The sequence below is a fragment of the Carya illinoinensis genome, chromosome 2 (assembly GCF_018687715.1).
Source record: "Carya illinoinensis cultivar Pawnee chromosome 2, C.illinoinensisPawnee_v1, whole genome shotgun sequence".
Classification (NCBI taxonomy): domain Eukaryota; kingdom Viridiplantae; phylum Streptophyta; class Magnoliopsida; order Fagales; family Juglandaceae; genus Carya; species Carya illinoinensis.
This window is the reverse complement of record NC_056753.1, coordinates 37,415,165-37,430,950: the sequence shown is the minus strand read 5'-3', so window position 1 is coordinate 37,430,950 and position 15,786 is coordinate 37,415,165. Positions and strand designations below refer to the sequence as shown.

Genomic DNA, 15,786 nt, shown 5'->3' with positions numbered 1-15,786 from the left:
GGTGAAGAAATGTCAGTACAATTGGATGTGGCACTCAGGGAATGTATGCAAGAGACAAAGACAGACATTCCTCACAAGAATTGTAAATGTGGTCTATGGTGGAAATGTTGCTAAATTTGATCTGTGACAGGCATTTTGTGGAGATTAAATGTGTATTTGCAAAATATTAAAATAATAATAATAAATATTATTATTTTGACTTTGAGATGGTTAGTCTAATGTGGATCTATATCACTATTGGTTTGGACTTTAACCAAAAGCTCTAGTTTTAATCAAAATTTGGATTTGGCTAGGCTATTGCCAATGCTCTTAATGTTATGCGGAAGACTCCTGTACTTGGTTAGTTAGTACTAAATAAGCCTATGTGCACAAATTGTATAAAGAGGGGTCCATGTAAGCACTAAGATTCATTTGATAATTTTTCTTCAATGAAAAAATGGGAGGGTATGTCTTCCTCGAATAAGCTAATCTATTTTTGTTTTTGATCCATTTCTTTTGCTTTATTTTTCTAATCCTTTTAGCCAAGAGTCATACAAAGTTGGTATAACAGAAGTTGTGATTCAGAGGGCAACTGGAAAGAATCAGAGATGGCAGAGGATACAAAAGTTAATTAATTATAGTAGTCACTTGCTAGTACCAATAGGCGGTTGGACTTTGGAGCAGTAGAAGCAAGTACTTGATGAACACTCAAGTACCTTAAAGGAGATATCTTGCTATGGTTTCAAGACGCTGAAGATTCTAGTTGTTTTCAAAATTGGGATGCATTTATCAAAGCCTTGCAAGTGAGATTTGGGAGTGTCCCATATGATGACCCAAGGAAGGCTCTATTGAGGTTGAAGCAAACCATGACTGTGACAATTTAAAAGGCACAGTTTCAAATAATTTCTAATCAACGCAAGGGTTTAACTTAAAGTTTTAAATTGAGTTATTTTTTGAGTGGACTAAGGGATGATATTAGACTACCACTAAAGAGGGGTTTATGTAAATACTATCATTTGGTAATTCCTTCAATGAAAGAAGTGTGGCACTACAGTCACCAATTTTGGGTTCCGATTAGTGTAATTTATCTTTTTTATGCATTTTTCTTGTATTCTTTTAATAATCTTAAATATTTTTTTTAAAAAAAATCATAATATCATTAAAAAATATTTCGTTAATCATTAAGTAAAAAAAATATATCAAGAGACTTAATCAAGAGAAAGTCTCTATACACAGAGCATTTCCCATGAAAGAATGGGAGGTTATGGCTTCCTCGAATAAGCCAGTCAGTTTTTGCTCTTGATCCATTTCTTTTTGTCACTTGTTAAAATACTTTTTTCAAAGAGTCACGCCATTGAGGGTCGCTTGCCTAGTTTTGAATTTCGTACCGTATTAGTTGGTACGGTCAAAATATTTCATTTCCATGGCTTAACTGGTATAGAAAAGGATATAGTTTCGTACCGGTCAGAATTTCAGTCGTTTTGGCCCGTACCGGCCGATATTTCGGCCTGTACTAGCCTATATTTTGGCCCATATTGACCGATATTTTAGCCTTTACTTTTTTTTTCTTTTTTTTTTTTTCATTTCTTTAAACTACAAGCTCATTTTTTTTTACCTCCAATTTAGACTAGGTTATTTATAATTTATATATAAGTATTTATATATAATTTATTTATATATTGACTATTTTGAAACGGTACACGAAATAGTATCGGTATCGAAATAATTCATTCCAATGTTTTCCCCGATACGGTATCCAAAACTTTGGGACTCGCTTGCTATCATCTATTCTCGTTTTTTATTATTAGGTACATCTTTTAGTACTTTTTTATGGTTTTGCAAATATCCAATATTTGGTGAGTCGTTATTCACTGTTTATCACAATTGTTAATTTTATTATTCTAAACCTTATACTTTAGATAAAATAAACTTATTTATTCTAAATTTATTTTTTTTATGTGAAAAACATGATTTTTGAAACTAAAATTGATAATATTTTGGTTATGATTGGCTATGTCACAAGAAAGATTGAATGAGTAGCAATATCATCAGATGAAAATAACATATCAAGAGTCTCAATAGATGTGTCGCCTTAACTTTAAAAATACGCACAATAAAAGTAATCATGTTATTCATTATAACTTTGGTCATTGCTTTTCAAATAATAATAAAAAAAAAAAAAAAAAAAAAAAAAAAAAACTTTGGTCTTTGCATAAAGTCAAAAGAGACAAAGACACGAGTTTAATATTTAAGAATTAGAAATGTAAATCCATAAATCCTTATTTCATGTTGACGTTGGAAAAATATGTATAAGATTAAAAATATCCATAATATTTCTTTTTTCGAATATCCATCGTATTTGAATAGTAGTAATATTAGAATTAGAATCAATGGACAGCACCAAAATAAATTTAGAAGTTTTACTTAGAAATAAAACAATAATCAATTCAAAATAAATTTGAAGTGTCACGCGTCACTCAGCCAAAATCGTATCTGGACTCGTATTAAATTAATAACGCTATCTGGTTTCTCTACCTGCGCATTGCTCATCTCACTTCGTATTCTATCTTTCTCACAAAATACGCGAATTCAAGCTCTCTGTCAAAGATCTCTACCTACGAAGAGAGAGAGAGAGAGCGAGAGAGGGAGAGATTTCAGATCTCAGCCATAAGGTAAAAATGAAAAAAGAATTATGTCCTTCGTTTTTTAATTCACTCACTCACTCATTCATTCATTGTGTCTCTGAATTTGGAAATCATTATCATTCCACTTTGTTTTGGGGCTTTCTAATACTGCATTACTTCCAGTATGCATTTCTTTAAGTCACAAGATGTTGTTTTAAGCAAAAATTAAACTTATTCGAGTACTACTACTTTTTTTTTGATAGGTAAAAAGAAAATTCGAGTACTACTACTAGCATCACTTTCTTTTCGATTTGACCCAAGTTGTACGTTTTCTCACGGGCTCCATACCGACTATGGTTACGGTTTCTCATCACCGACACTAGATCTGATGGCATTGCAGCAACCATTCTTGCTACTCCCAATCTGAAGTTTCCTAGATCTATTCTTGGTTATGGCATAAATTCTTGGAGGCTGTACAAATTACAACTTAAGAAGCTAGTTAAATGCTTGAGGATTTAGTTTGAGGGGAGATTGTGTCAGCTCATCAATAGTAATGTGTTATTCCAGATAGAGGAAATCTGGAATTATATCGGTTTCAATCTCGTCCCATGCAATCTGGAGTGTTCTCCTCAACCTCTTCATCATAATTCTGTATAAACTTGAACGCCAATGCCTAATTGTCTTAGGCAATAGCAACTAACTAATATCTGGAATAGGAGGCATCTGGACTCAGTTGAACCTTTTAGAGGAAATCAGCTAGTAGTAGAGTAGGTGTTTCTCCTTGATCATGTCTAAACTCTTTGGACCCCCTAAAACTAGTTCCTTATTGAAGCGAGTATGAGGGGTGTTGAGACACTAATCTAGGTCTGAAAATCACATGTCGCTGCAGGGAAATTGGAATGGCCAATCATTCCCATCATTGCGTGCCTTGATTGAATGGTTGGTCGTGTTAAAAAAACTATGCATGGTGGACATACTTACCTCATTTGTTACCTATTATGCAACTTCTTAATTCATTTAGCTTTATACCAATCAGCTTATTGCAGTACCTTGACATGTTTTAGCATCTAACTCCATATATAGAATTATTTCCTTGGGTACATCAAATGCATGGATGTTTTTTTTCATATCTCCCTAACCTATGAAATAATTCATGAATATTCTTTTCAAATTGTTTGATTCTCTATCTAATATTCAATTCTTTATTTTTGAATCAATTGTGCGAATTCAATATCTTAACCTTCTGTAAGATATTTTCTTGGTCAGATGTTAACTTTTCTTGGATAACTTGCTTATTTTATTCAACTTGAGCATTGTTAAGTGATTTACCCTCTCTCCCTTCCTCTTACCCTTCTGCGTCTGTTCTCACCCTTGTGTGTATGCTTGTGTTGTGGGACTGAGTTCACCGATAGTTGATGCACTTATTGGGCTCAGTTCTTTAGAAATACAAATCATGTGGCATGCAAATTATCGGGAACCTGGACATCCTGGGGGGGCGTTTTTTCTTTCTATGGCTATTTGAAGTTATGTTTATATTTGGAGTCAACTTACAAAGTGTCCATAGTCTCAGATGTTGGATTAATACATAATATTTTTGTCTTATTTAGGTTCCTCTGCTTGTGCAGGAAGCTGATTGAATGGAGGGTGGAATAGATGCTAATGCACCTTTAGATTATGCTGAAATTCGGATTTTGCCTGATGAATACAGGTTATGATTCTTCAAAAGATTATCTGAGGTGTTTATTAGGGATAGAGTTGAAAAAGTGTTATATGATCAGTCCTTGCAGTTTCTGCCGGTGGCATGATGCCTTAATAATACTACAGAAGCTTGTTTGATCCATAGTCAACCAGGAGTTAAATCAACAATCAAATATCATCATTACCTTTAAAGTTATAGTTGTCCTGCGATATTAACTCCCTTGTGATTTTCTTTGTGTCTGGGAATAATGTGTTGCAGACTGTTTTGGCATCATGTTTCCTCGAACACTAAAACTTTCAGAATTACCTTCTGATGTTATGTTATACTGGAATATTGCTTAGCCTTTCTTTGTACTCAATAGTGACGAAACCTCTGGATAAGATACAATTGAAAAGTCATTCAAGATGTATGATTTGAGTCAAACCTATGTTGGAAATCACTCTTTTGTGTTCTCTCTCCAGAATCTCCATGAATAATTGTCTAGGTTATTTTGTTTTTTCAACATAATTTAGACAACTAATCTTCAAATAAAATTGAAGTGAGAGGAAATGGATGTATTGGTATCACTGGGTAGCTCAGTCATTTGTTAAATTGTTATGCTTCTATCAGGGCAATTCTCTGGATACTTATAGGAGCATATCCTCCTTTGACTATGTATTGTTATTATTGCTATTTATTACTGTGGTTGTTTTAGTGATGAATAAACTTCTTTAACATGTTTGGTGTCAGGGATGGGAGTGGGCATGTTAGTTATGAGGCATTTGTTTACTGCAACAACAAAGTAGAAAAACTGGCAACCGGGCTTCTTGAAGATCTGTTTCCACACCTACCCGTACTAAATGACATGTATGCTAAAGGATCTGATGGTTGTTTCAAACTCCATCTACCAAGAAAACTCAATGGTGCCACATGGTTCACAAAATCAATTTTAAACAGGTTCTCATTATTTAGATGTTTCTTAGGGCTTTTTTTTTTTTTTTTGTTTGGGGGGGGGGGGGGGGGGATGTTTTTCTCTTGTATGCTACAAGTATGCTAATTATTAAAAATTAATTCACATTTTTGATTTAGTTCCCACATTGATTTCTCTTAATACTACATCTCATTGGTTCTGTCTTCTCAGTTTCCTACGTATCATTGGTTCACCAGATTTGAGAGATGTGATCAACACTGTTGAAGACGAGATGATTCAATTGGAGGAAGCCAAAAAATTTCATATCTCTTTATATGGCGAGGTCTATTTTTTGTCTCTAATAAACTGATTTTGAAATGTGTATTTTGTTCATAAGGAAATGTTTTATTTTCTCAGGATCGTCACAATCAACTAACAAGTCTGGAAGCAGGTAATTTTTAAACCAAGTGTTATCATCTTTTTTTTTTTTTTTATAAGTAAGATTATGTTTCAAGGAAATCTAGTATATTAAACACATCATTGTGTTGTTCTCACATGATTCTTATTGTTATGAACTCTTTCCACTATTGAAATCACCTCAGTGGCTGTTGATCAAACAAAGGAGGCCACCCTACAGGTGAGTAGGGATTCTGAAAGAAACTTTCTGGTAGATGAACCATCCCTGGTAGGGGACCCTTGAGGGGTATGAAGATGCTATATGTTTTTCTTCTCCAATTTAGTTGCAAAACCAATAGTCTTGAGGCTTCAATATTATCGTTCAAGAGATTTGAGGGACAAAAGGAGGATGTAGAGAATGTTCTTCCCGGGTCTTAACTTTTTTTTTTTTTTTTTGTTATGCTAGTTGAGGAAGGTCTATGCCTTAATCTTTTATATAAACTAAAAGTTCCACATGAATGTTGCAATATGGGTATCTTGTTGGCCTTCTGGTGTATTTCCCACCTTATTAACTTATCAAAAAAAAAAAAAAAAGTATTTCCCACCGCATTACTCGCATACTTTATATGCTATCATTCATTTGAGAATCAAGTTCTTTCCTCTCCAACCCCCTCCCCCAAAAGGGCCACAACCAAACCAAAAAGGGAAAAAAGAATCTTGAACAAGTAAAAGATGGTAAAATATAGAGGACCAATGGTATTCCATTGAGGGCTGGAAGTGTTGGGTGATAACAGTGAATTTTGGTTGTTGAAGATACCTTTGGATATAAGACCAAGAAAGTATACCCTTATGGATACATGCCAGGCTCCTTGGTCTTGGTTTGAGGGCATCAGGCCAAGTGTTGTGCTTTTGGCTTATGTTGGATCTAGATGTTAGAGAGGGTGTTGGGGTAGTGTTGTTTGCATTCAAGAATGATACTATTTAATTAACTAGCCAAACTTTTCTGCTAATTCCTGTTGGGTTGGATGCAAACACATGGGATGTCTAAATACGCTTTAGAAGAAAAAAACCTGGTAAATGAAGAAGTATTTAGGCTGTCATAGAGATATATATCATTAAAAGTTATATTGAAAGTTGTACCATTTCGGATGGTGCCAAGAAGTGGCTGCAGAGGGTGGCTAGATCCCAATTGTGCAACCTACTTAGCACCGGGGGGTGGGAGGATGAGGTGGATCTTCCCTTGGTGGTATACTTTGCTCAGGATGTGGGCTGCATGGAGGGTTGATATTCCCATCTATGTGGCGGTCTCGATTTCCTCCTGCATGAGGTGTGTTGCCTGCATAGGAGGGGCGGGGGGGTCTCCTACTCTGCATAGGGCCCATGGGCATGGGTGAATGGGGAGATCCCCCCCCCCTCCTCCTCGTCCATGCAAGGGGCTTCCCCCCATTACAGTGTGGCCCACCACTAGGTTGTGATCTCTCACTGCCCTCCATTGCCATAATAGCAGTGGCTACTTAGCCTTTTTTTTTTTTTTTTTTTGAGTAATGCTACTCTTTATCCTTGATTTTATCATCTTTGGTGACACCAACTAATGTGGCACATTTAAGTGGTTTCATTGGCTAGTCACTTACAAGGAAAGCCCAAAAGAAACATAATAGAAAAAGGAGGGAAAGAAAAAGTTAGTTGATGAGATTTAATGGAATAAAAATGTATTTGGTCAATGAATAGTAACTCGCCAAATATGGCCAAGGAGACTGAATTACTGTAGCTCAAAAGTTCACATATATGCTTTTGGCTAATCCAATGCAGCAAAAAAGTAAAGAAATTAGCTATATTTTGGAATTTGATGAAGCCAATGCCAATGCTCTAAAAAAGTTTTAGCAAAGAACATACTAATCTGCACCAATGAGTGCTCCTTATCTTCAAAAGTCCGATCATTTCGTTCCTTTCATAGGCACCATAGAATACATATAGGTAGAGCTGAGCGCTGACAATGTCGGAGTCAGAGTCAGAATTAGGGGTGAAAACCAATGGGTTCGGTGCAGTTTCGGTTTTCAGCAACAACAACAACAACAAATGGTTAGAACCGGCCAAAACCTACCTGTAAAGGGGGAGGAACCCGGTCGGTAGTCGTTGTCCCTTCAGCATCGCGAAAGGCTGGAAACTAAGAAATGGATGTGCGAATTGGCAGAGTCGCGACCATGCGATGAGAGAGGGAGATGGCTCGGCATTGCAATGAGAGAGAGAAGGGAGGTGCGATGAGAGAGAGCGAGAGAGAGAAAGAGATGCACGGCAAACGACTGCGTGATGGAGGAGAGAGAGGGAGATGGCAAGATGCGCCGCTACCTCGAGCAGAAGTTGGAGAGAGAGAGAGAGAAGAAGGAAGAAGAAGAGAAGATGCCCCCAGGGGGGGGGGGATTAAACCTAAGCTAAAACTACGCCATTTTAATTTTTTTTTTCTAAAATGTTTTGGGCTAGTTTGCCGGTTTGAACTTGGTTCAAACCGGGACCGAACCGGACAAGCGTTGGCTTGTTCAAATTCCCACCTCCTGCCAACCGGTTCTCCTCTAGTTCCGGTCGATCCTGACTCCAGGTACCGGTTCCAGTCGGTGCCGGCCGGTTCTATCAGTTTCTATACACCCCTAGTCGGAATGCCCTAATTTTGGCTCCAACCACTATAGACTCCGCTTTGACTCCGACTCAGCCTTGTCGGAGTGGAGTCAAATTGTTTAAATTACAGCACGCTGGTTTCACCAAAATCCGCAAATCAATTACATACCGCAAATTACAAAATCACCGACCACAAATCACAAAATGGAAGCTTCAATGTATCATGGCGGTGATTCATAGAGAATCAAGGGACGGTGTGGGTTGTTCGGCTCAGAGGAAAAGTGAGAGAGGGAGGCAGAGGATCTTCCAGAGACATATGGTGCCGCGGTGTGGAGGATGGCGATGGCAGAGCCCTAACCGAGAGAGAGAGAGAGAGAGAGAGAGAGAGAGAGAGAGAGAGAGAGAGAGAGAGAGAGAGAGAGAGAGAGAGAGAGAGAGAGTGAATCCGAGAGGGATGAGAGGGGGTATTTGACCGGCAAGGCGTGGTGGTGGTTGGTTGCGTGCTCGTGGTGCAGCCTCATTGTTGCCATTCATGGTGGCTAGCGGTTGAGATAGAAGAGAAACAAAGATGGGGGAGAGAAGCATTAGGGGCAGGTGGGGGGTGAAAAGAAGAGGAAAAAGAGAGGAAAGAAAGAGGGGAGGGGAAAATAAAATGATAAATATTAAATAATATTCTTAGAGAAATAAAATCATTTAAATAAAATGATTTTCTAAAACTATATAATTTTCAGGGCTCAAAAAAATTCAAAAAAAATTTTAAAATACCTTATTTAAAATAATTTTGGACTTTTAAAATATTTAGAAGATTTTAAAATACTTAGCTCATTTAAAAATGAGAATTTGAGATTTAAAAAGATTAGGCGAGGCTCGTGACCAATCCGAGAGGAAAATGAGTGGTTGGTCACACTAACTATTCTAAAACGGCTTTTCTCCTCTAGAAACGAATCCGTTTTGCATGGCTGTGGGCTGTGTTGGTCGGTCACCTTGATGGAACACCGCCGTTTTGATCTTGAACCCTGTTTTGGGCTGGGTTGCTGCGATTTTGGGCTTCTAAACCCCTTCCCCCCACCCTCACCCCCCCCCCCCCCCCCCCCCTCCCCTCCCCAAAAAAAAAAAAAAAAAAACCTTGTTTTGGGCTTTTTTCCTTAAATCCTAAACCAAACACTGCCTTTTATAAAGCTTAAATCTTTCAACAAGGCACTCTTGGGGAAATGGTTGTGGCGGTACCATTTAGAAGGGGATGCTCTTTGGAGGATCATTGATTTGTTATTGATGCCAAATTTGGGAGCATATGGGGAGGGAGGTGCTCTAACGAAGTAAGAGGAACATGCGGTGTGGGAGTGTGGAAATTCATTGGTAATGGATGGTGGGAGTTCTCCTGAAATTTCAGATTTGAGGCGAGTAGGGGTAACCAGATCAGATTTTGGCACGATTTATGGTGTGGAGATGAGGCTTTGAAGAATACTTTCCCTTCTCTTTTTAGAATTGCCTCAAATAAAGATGCTTCCATGGCGGATTATATGGATATTACTACTGGTCATATTCATTGGTCAGTTAGCTTTATTAGGGATGTCCAGGATTGGGAGGTGGGGGACATTACTGATTTTTACAGCTTGCTTTATGCTTTCAAAATAAAATCTGGAGGGGATGATAGATTACTTTGGAACCAGCTTGGCAATAAGATATTCATGGTAAGATCTGTGTACAAGGTCTTGGCTTCTCATTCTTCTACTGATTTTTTTCCTTGGAAAATTATTTGGAGATGCAAAGTGCCTCTCAAGGTGGCCTTCTTCGGTTGGTTGGCTTCTCATGGAAAAATTCTTACTATCGACAAGTTGAGAAAGCAAGGTAGTTTCTTGTGCAAAAGGGGTGGTGAATCAGCAGATCACCTTCTTCTCCATTGTGATGTGTAGAAGGCTTTGTGGGATGAGGTTTTTGCTAAGCTTGGCAGTGCCTGGGCGATGCCTAAGAGGATGGTGAACGCCTGGCCTGTTGGAGAGGGATTCAAGGCAATCGTCAACTAGCGGTCGTTTGGAAGATGGTACCTCTTTGTGTTATGTAGTGTATTTGGAGTGAGGAATGGGCGCTGTTTTGACAATAGAGAACGCTCGGTGGGAGGGATTAAAGACTTCTTTTATCATACTTTGTTGCTTTGGGCTTCGATTATTATAGTAGATGGGGCTAGTCTAAACGACTTTTGTGCTGTTTTTCAGCTTTAGTTTGTAATTAAGTGTTTTTCTCTTATATACTTCTTGTATACTTGGGCTATGCCTAATTACATGGTTTAATAAAATTCTTACTTATAAAAAAAAACTATACTAATATATATGATCAATATATAGATAAATATATATTTTTATAACATATGTATAATATCGAAGTTGGATTCAGAGTCGGAGGGAAAAGTCAGAGTCAGTCCAGCAACACCTCCGACTCTAACTAGAAAATGAAAAAAAAAAAAAATCCAACTCTGACTTAGTTTTGTCAGAGTCAAAGCAGAGTTGAATTTTTGGATTTTTGCTCAGCCCTACATATAGAAACCATCTTCCACACAGCTGTGATTTGTGAAATGCCGCCTAGATTCTTCCAGCTGTCCAAAAGCTCGACCACAGTTGCAGGTATAACCCAAGCTAAGTCCAATCTTCTGAAAACATCATCCCATAATGACCTGGCGACCTCACAATGCTGCAATATAATAAATAGTGTCAAATGTGAAAATATTTTCTTTAGTATATCACCATTTACTTTTCTCCTGGATGTGTAATCAAGGTCATCTCTAGTTACGTGGAATTAATTTTGAGGCATCTGTAAGTGCTACGAGTGTTTAATATTTTTTTCCAATAATGAGCCGGATTTTTCACTTTTATATCTATTAATTATTGTAGCTTTCCACTTTTAACAGATTGCTGCAACTCAATTGATGTCGCACCATCATCCAAAGTAATTGTTTTTCCTTAAAACTCCTGTTAATACATTTGGGTTTTGGACTTTTTAATAAAGTAATATCACTTAAAAAATACATTTTCAGTTTTTATATCTAATCCATCTGCAATCGTTCTTTGACACGGGCAACTAATTCAACCTGTTGCATATGAACAGCCTGAAGTTGAGATCACATCATCAGATGTTTCGAAGTATGGTGAATGTTGTTTGAGCTAACAGGTTTGTTTTTATTTTGTTATTTATTTTCATCGCTGCTAAGATATTGAAAATTATACCACCAGAAATGAACTGTTGCGAGCAATGGATTTAAGGCTTACAGCATTAAGAAGGGAGTTATCTGCATCTTTAAACAAGGCTGTCGGTGCCACCTGCTCCTGTAAAGAAATCACTGATTTAGTGCAATTTTCTCAACATTTTGGAGCGGTTTCTTTGAAGTAAGTTGGTTACCAAAATAAAAGGGGGCTTTGGTCTTCTAACTTACTCCTTGCTCCAAGAATTTTGTAGAGCAACAATGTGTTTCTCCATATTTTTCTGGTGACATACTTAAGTTACCTGAATAATGAAAGGTCTGGTTTCTGACTGTGAGATCCCATCTTGTAACAATCCTTTGCAGGAATTCTTTGTCCAAAGTTTTAGGACTGAGTCAAGACAGCCAGAATGCTGATCCTCTAGATGATGACAAGGTTTCATCAATATACTGTCCAAGGAATGACAATATAGAAAAGACACATGATAACATTTGGCCATCAAAACCAGTTTATTCATCTATTCCAGTAAAATATGGTGTTTCACCTGCAAAAGTTGCCCAGGTTGAGCGGGAGAACTCGACAGAAAGTGAATTTTCCGACTCAAGTGATGGGGACCAAACATCTGCAGTAAGAAGTCGGACGCTTATAAGATCTCCAGCCCCCAGACGGTCAGCATCACCAATGCGAAGGATTCAAATCGGGAAAACTAGATCAAGGAGGGCTGCTGCCTTAACAATTAAGAGCCTCAATTATTGTCCTACTAAGGAAAGGTTGTTGTCTCATAAAGTAGCTGCAAACGATGGTGAAGATGAAGGATTTGCGGAACCTAGTAAAAAAGCTGAGATAAATGTCCAGAGGATGAGTGTTCAAGATGCAATAAATCTTTTTGAAAGAAAACAGAGGGATGATACTGCAGATTTTCAGATACGGAGGTCATTAACAAATATTCCTATCTGTGCAAATAAATCTATATTGAGAAGATGGAGTGCAGGTATAGGTGAAGCTTCCTCCCAGTGTCAGCTACATATTGGTTCTGAAGACTCTGTTCCCGAGACTCCCAATGATGGAGAAGATAGTAAAATTTCAGTTTCTTCAGTAGTGACAATGGAATCTGAATTTATATCCAAAGGTCAGAACCTTGGTGAGACAGATGGAGTTGATGTTGGGTTAAATGAGGAAGAACAGGTATATGATTCGAGATGTATTCTAGCAGACACACATGACTTGCCAGCAGATTCTAAAGAAACCCAAGGAGAGGAAATTATTAGAAAATTAGCATCCTCAAATGCGTGGAGTCAGCAAAAGGAGGGGGAGTTGAACCAGATGATGATGATGAAAATAATGGAAAGCAGGCCTGTCAGACACGGTAAACCTCAAACTCGCAGAAATAACAATTTTTTTCCTGAGCAGAGAGGTGGGTTTTATGACCACTATAAGGAGAAGAGGGATGAAAAACTTCGAGGGGAGAATGCCAGAAAGCGGGCAGAGAAAACAGCACAATTTAGAGCAATGCAGCAAAGTCTTAATGAGAGAAAAGCTGAAATGGCCTCCACAAATGGGAATGACATTGGTAAAAGAGTTACTATGCATAATCCCAAAAGATCACAAAAAGGTCAATCTGAACCTGTCAGTGCGAAAAAGGAAATTACAAAGCCAACTGTTACAAAGAAAATTTCGTCTAGAACTTCACTGCTGCCTGCTACACGCAAATCGTGGCCATCAACACCATCAAAGAGAATCACAGGGACATCACCAGGTAAAACTCCTGGTGGCCTATCTTCATCTAGCACCACACCAACACGTCAGAAACGCCAGCCGGCAACATCACTTCCTCAACCAAGCCCCAAAGTGGAAAAATCCCAGCAGCAACAGAGAAATGTTAAGGAGACACAGAGGGCTCATGACAAAAGCGTGAACACTGTGAATGGAAAAAACTATGAACGAGGGGCAAGCTCTGGAAAAGCAAATAAAACAAAAGTTATGAAAGCTTCTGGAGATTGTTCTAGTACAGTTCCCACAAAGCCTACATTCTATGACAAAGTGACCAAGAAAAGCAGCGTAGTTCCACTGGATTCAAAACCTTTTCTCCGCAAGGGTTCAAGAAGTGTTCCTGGTATCAGTTCTGTTAACAAGAAAAAGAATTCTCCTCAGTCTAATGAATCCGTGACAAACTGCAGAAACTTGATGAAAGCTGAAGAAAGTGAGGTAATTGTACATGCTTCTGACCTGGTCGGTCAGCATCAAGGGGAAGATGATGTATCACTGGGTCTTCATGAAGGAGCCATACAATCAGAAACTCAGATAAAAAGCCACTGGCAGTGTGGTGAGACTGAGAACTTTGAACAAGTTGCTGCTCACAGTCATGATAATGTCTTCAACAATCAGGCGGAGTCCTCAAAACTTCAAGTTGGAGAAGAATCAATAATTTCCCCCACTGCCTGGGTGGAAATAAAAGAGCATCATGAATCGACCATTCCATGTGATGTCAACACATGTCAACTTGCATCTCCAGCCAATGTTGCACCCGCTGAATGGTCAAGTCTACGTGTTCGCCATTCTCTGTCCCAGATGATGCAAGAAGAAAGTAGTGAACCTGAAAGTATCGAGTGGGGAAATGCTGGAAATCCTCCTGTCATGTTCTGCCAAAAAGATGCACCGAAAGGGTTGAAAAGACTCTTGAAGTTTGCTCGGAAGACCAAGGGGGATTCAAATACTACTGGTTGTTCTAGCCCATCTTTCTTTTCTGAAGGAGAGGATGACGTTGAGGAGTCTAAATCCTTTAGTAAGAGAAATGCTGACAAATTTCTTAGAAAGGCTGCTCTTCAAGCAAAGAACTTTGCACAGCAAAAGACTTCATTATCTGAAATTCATGAAAAAGATTTGGATGCTTGTGGACTACTCCCTGGTATATTTTTTATCTTTCCTTGCTTTTTTCCTGAAGGTTTCTTTATCAGTTATCCTTGCTGACCCAAAACTTGTGCAATAGCTTCTCTTGCTTGACATCTCGATCTGAGTGTTATGTTGTTTGTCATGGTTATTCTGCACCCAGCTCAATCAAACTCGAGCAAACTTAATGATCACTTTTGTTCTCACAAGTTGCAAGTGAGCTGTGAATCAGCTGCAGCCCCCAGAAATAAAGGTTAGCATTCATCTATGATCTAGAGTAATGCACTCCTCTGCTAACTCCTGTTTCTTTGGTTTACTACTGGTTCTTTCCATTTCTCACATGTGATTCATCATTTTCTGATTGTGATTGTTATTGATCCAATACGCTTGACTATCTTTATGTTTCAGCTACGAGGTCGTTCTTCTCTCTTTCAGCATTTAGGGGCACCAAACTACACGAGACTAGGCACCCGTAATGTTAAGTATTATGTAGTATACTCGTTATTATTTGCCTCCTGTCTCAGGCAATATCAGACAAAATTTTCTCGTAGTAGAATGATGACACCCCTACTACTCTGCTGTACTTGTATTGTTTTGCATTTAGAGATCAAGGAGCCATACCTATGCTTTGGCAGGTTGTGTTGTTGATAGAAGTCTCTGTAACTTTAAGTATCACGGTGTTTGATTTGCTTCCTGCTGAACATCTGATTGGTCCTGCAAAACTTCGGATGTCAAACATTATTCAATTCAAGTTGTCCTAGTCCTTGCAAATTTGACCCAATATTTCCTTGGTGGATGCGTACCACATCCAATTTAAATAGCCAAGTGTTTTGTAAAATTTGATGTGACAAACCTAGAGCTCAAGTTTTGCACCTGCCTCGTCTAAGACGTTCTGTGAGACTTTTGATGCACGCAAGTAGCTATGCCGAAGCAAGCCAAGCTAGTAGGGACGATCTAATTTAAGGGATCTCAAGGCACATGTAAAAATTTGTATAAAAAATATGACATAACTCCATATATATATATAATACATGATTGAGTACAAGTTTGAATCCATAAAAAGATCAAATATAATTAATTGTGCTAATTGAAATTGAACGAGAGAAAATGAATGAAACAGGAGGCTAAAAAGGCTACGGGATATGTTTCAAAAACAAAAAAGCTCTTTTTATCTTTTTTGATTAACAACACAAACAAGCTTAGAAGTTGTAAGAGCATCTCAATGGATTAGCTTAAATCAATTTCCTATTTAGCTATTAGACGCCAAAATATCATTTAGTCAAAATCTAAATATTTGGATGTTAGCTATAGGAAACATCAAAACTATTTCCAAATTTGCTTGCTACTGTAGCTTTATCAAATATTAATTTTATCCATTATTTCTCTCTTTTCGTCCTTCTCTTCATCATTTAAATTAACTCTAACAACTGTTTATATGAAAAATCCACAGCATACAACTCAAATAAAATAAATAATAAAATGGTAAAAAGTGATAAAATAAAATCAAATAAT

At 37.9% G+C, this 15,786-nt stretch overlaps 1 protein-coding gene across 4 annotated transcripts; it reads left to right on the top strand.

The window, feature by feature from the left end:
• Positions 1-2,487: 2,487 nt before the first annotated feature.
• LOC122301572 lies at positions 2,488-15,045 on the top strand. Of its 4 annotated transcripts, none has more exons than XM_043112984.1 (11): positions 2,488-2,651; positions 4,229-4,311; positions 5,032-5,238; positions 5,423-5,534; positions 5,609-5,642; positions 11,100-11,137; positions 11,297-11,331; positions 11,422-11,574; positions 11,754-14,293; positions 14,438-14,527; positions 14,683-15,045. In XM_043112984.1, the coding sequence occupies exons 2-11, from the start codon at positions 4,241-4,243 to the stop codon at positions 14,748-14,750; spliced, it is 3,348 nt and encodes a 1,115-aa protein (XP_042968918.1). In that variant the 5' UTR covers positions 2,488-2,651; positions 4,229-4,240; the 3' UTR covers positions 14,751-15,045. The 4 variants fall into 4 exon arrangements, with proteins under 4 accessions (XP_042968918.1, XP_042968919.1, XP_042968920.1 ...); XM_043112985.1 differs by having other exon boundaries at positions 4,211-4,311; XM_043112986.1 differs by lacking the exon at positions 2,488-2,651 and adding an exon at positions 3,518-3,542.
• Positions 15,046-15,786: the final 741 nt, after the last annotated feature.

Coding starts and splice junctions, on each gene's coding strand:
- LOC122301572 (XM_043112984.1), top strand. CDS start 4,241: ATGGAGGGTGGAATAGATGCTAATGCACCTTTAGATTATGCTGAAATT. Junction 5,239..5,422: donor ACAAAATCAATTTTAAACAG/GTTCTCATTATT, acceptor CTGTCTTCTCAG/TTTCCTACGTATCATTGGTT. Junction 11,575..11,753: donor TTTGGAGCGGTTTCTTTGAA/GTAAGTTGGTTA, acceptor AATCCTTTGCAG/GAATTCTTTGTCCAAAGTTT.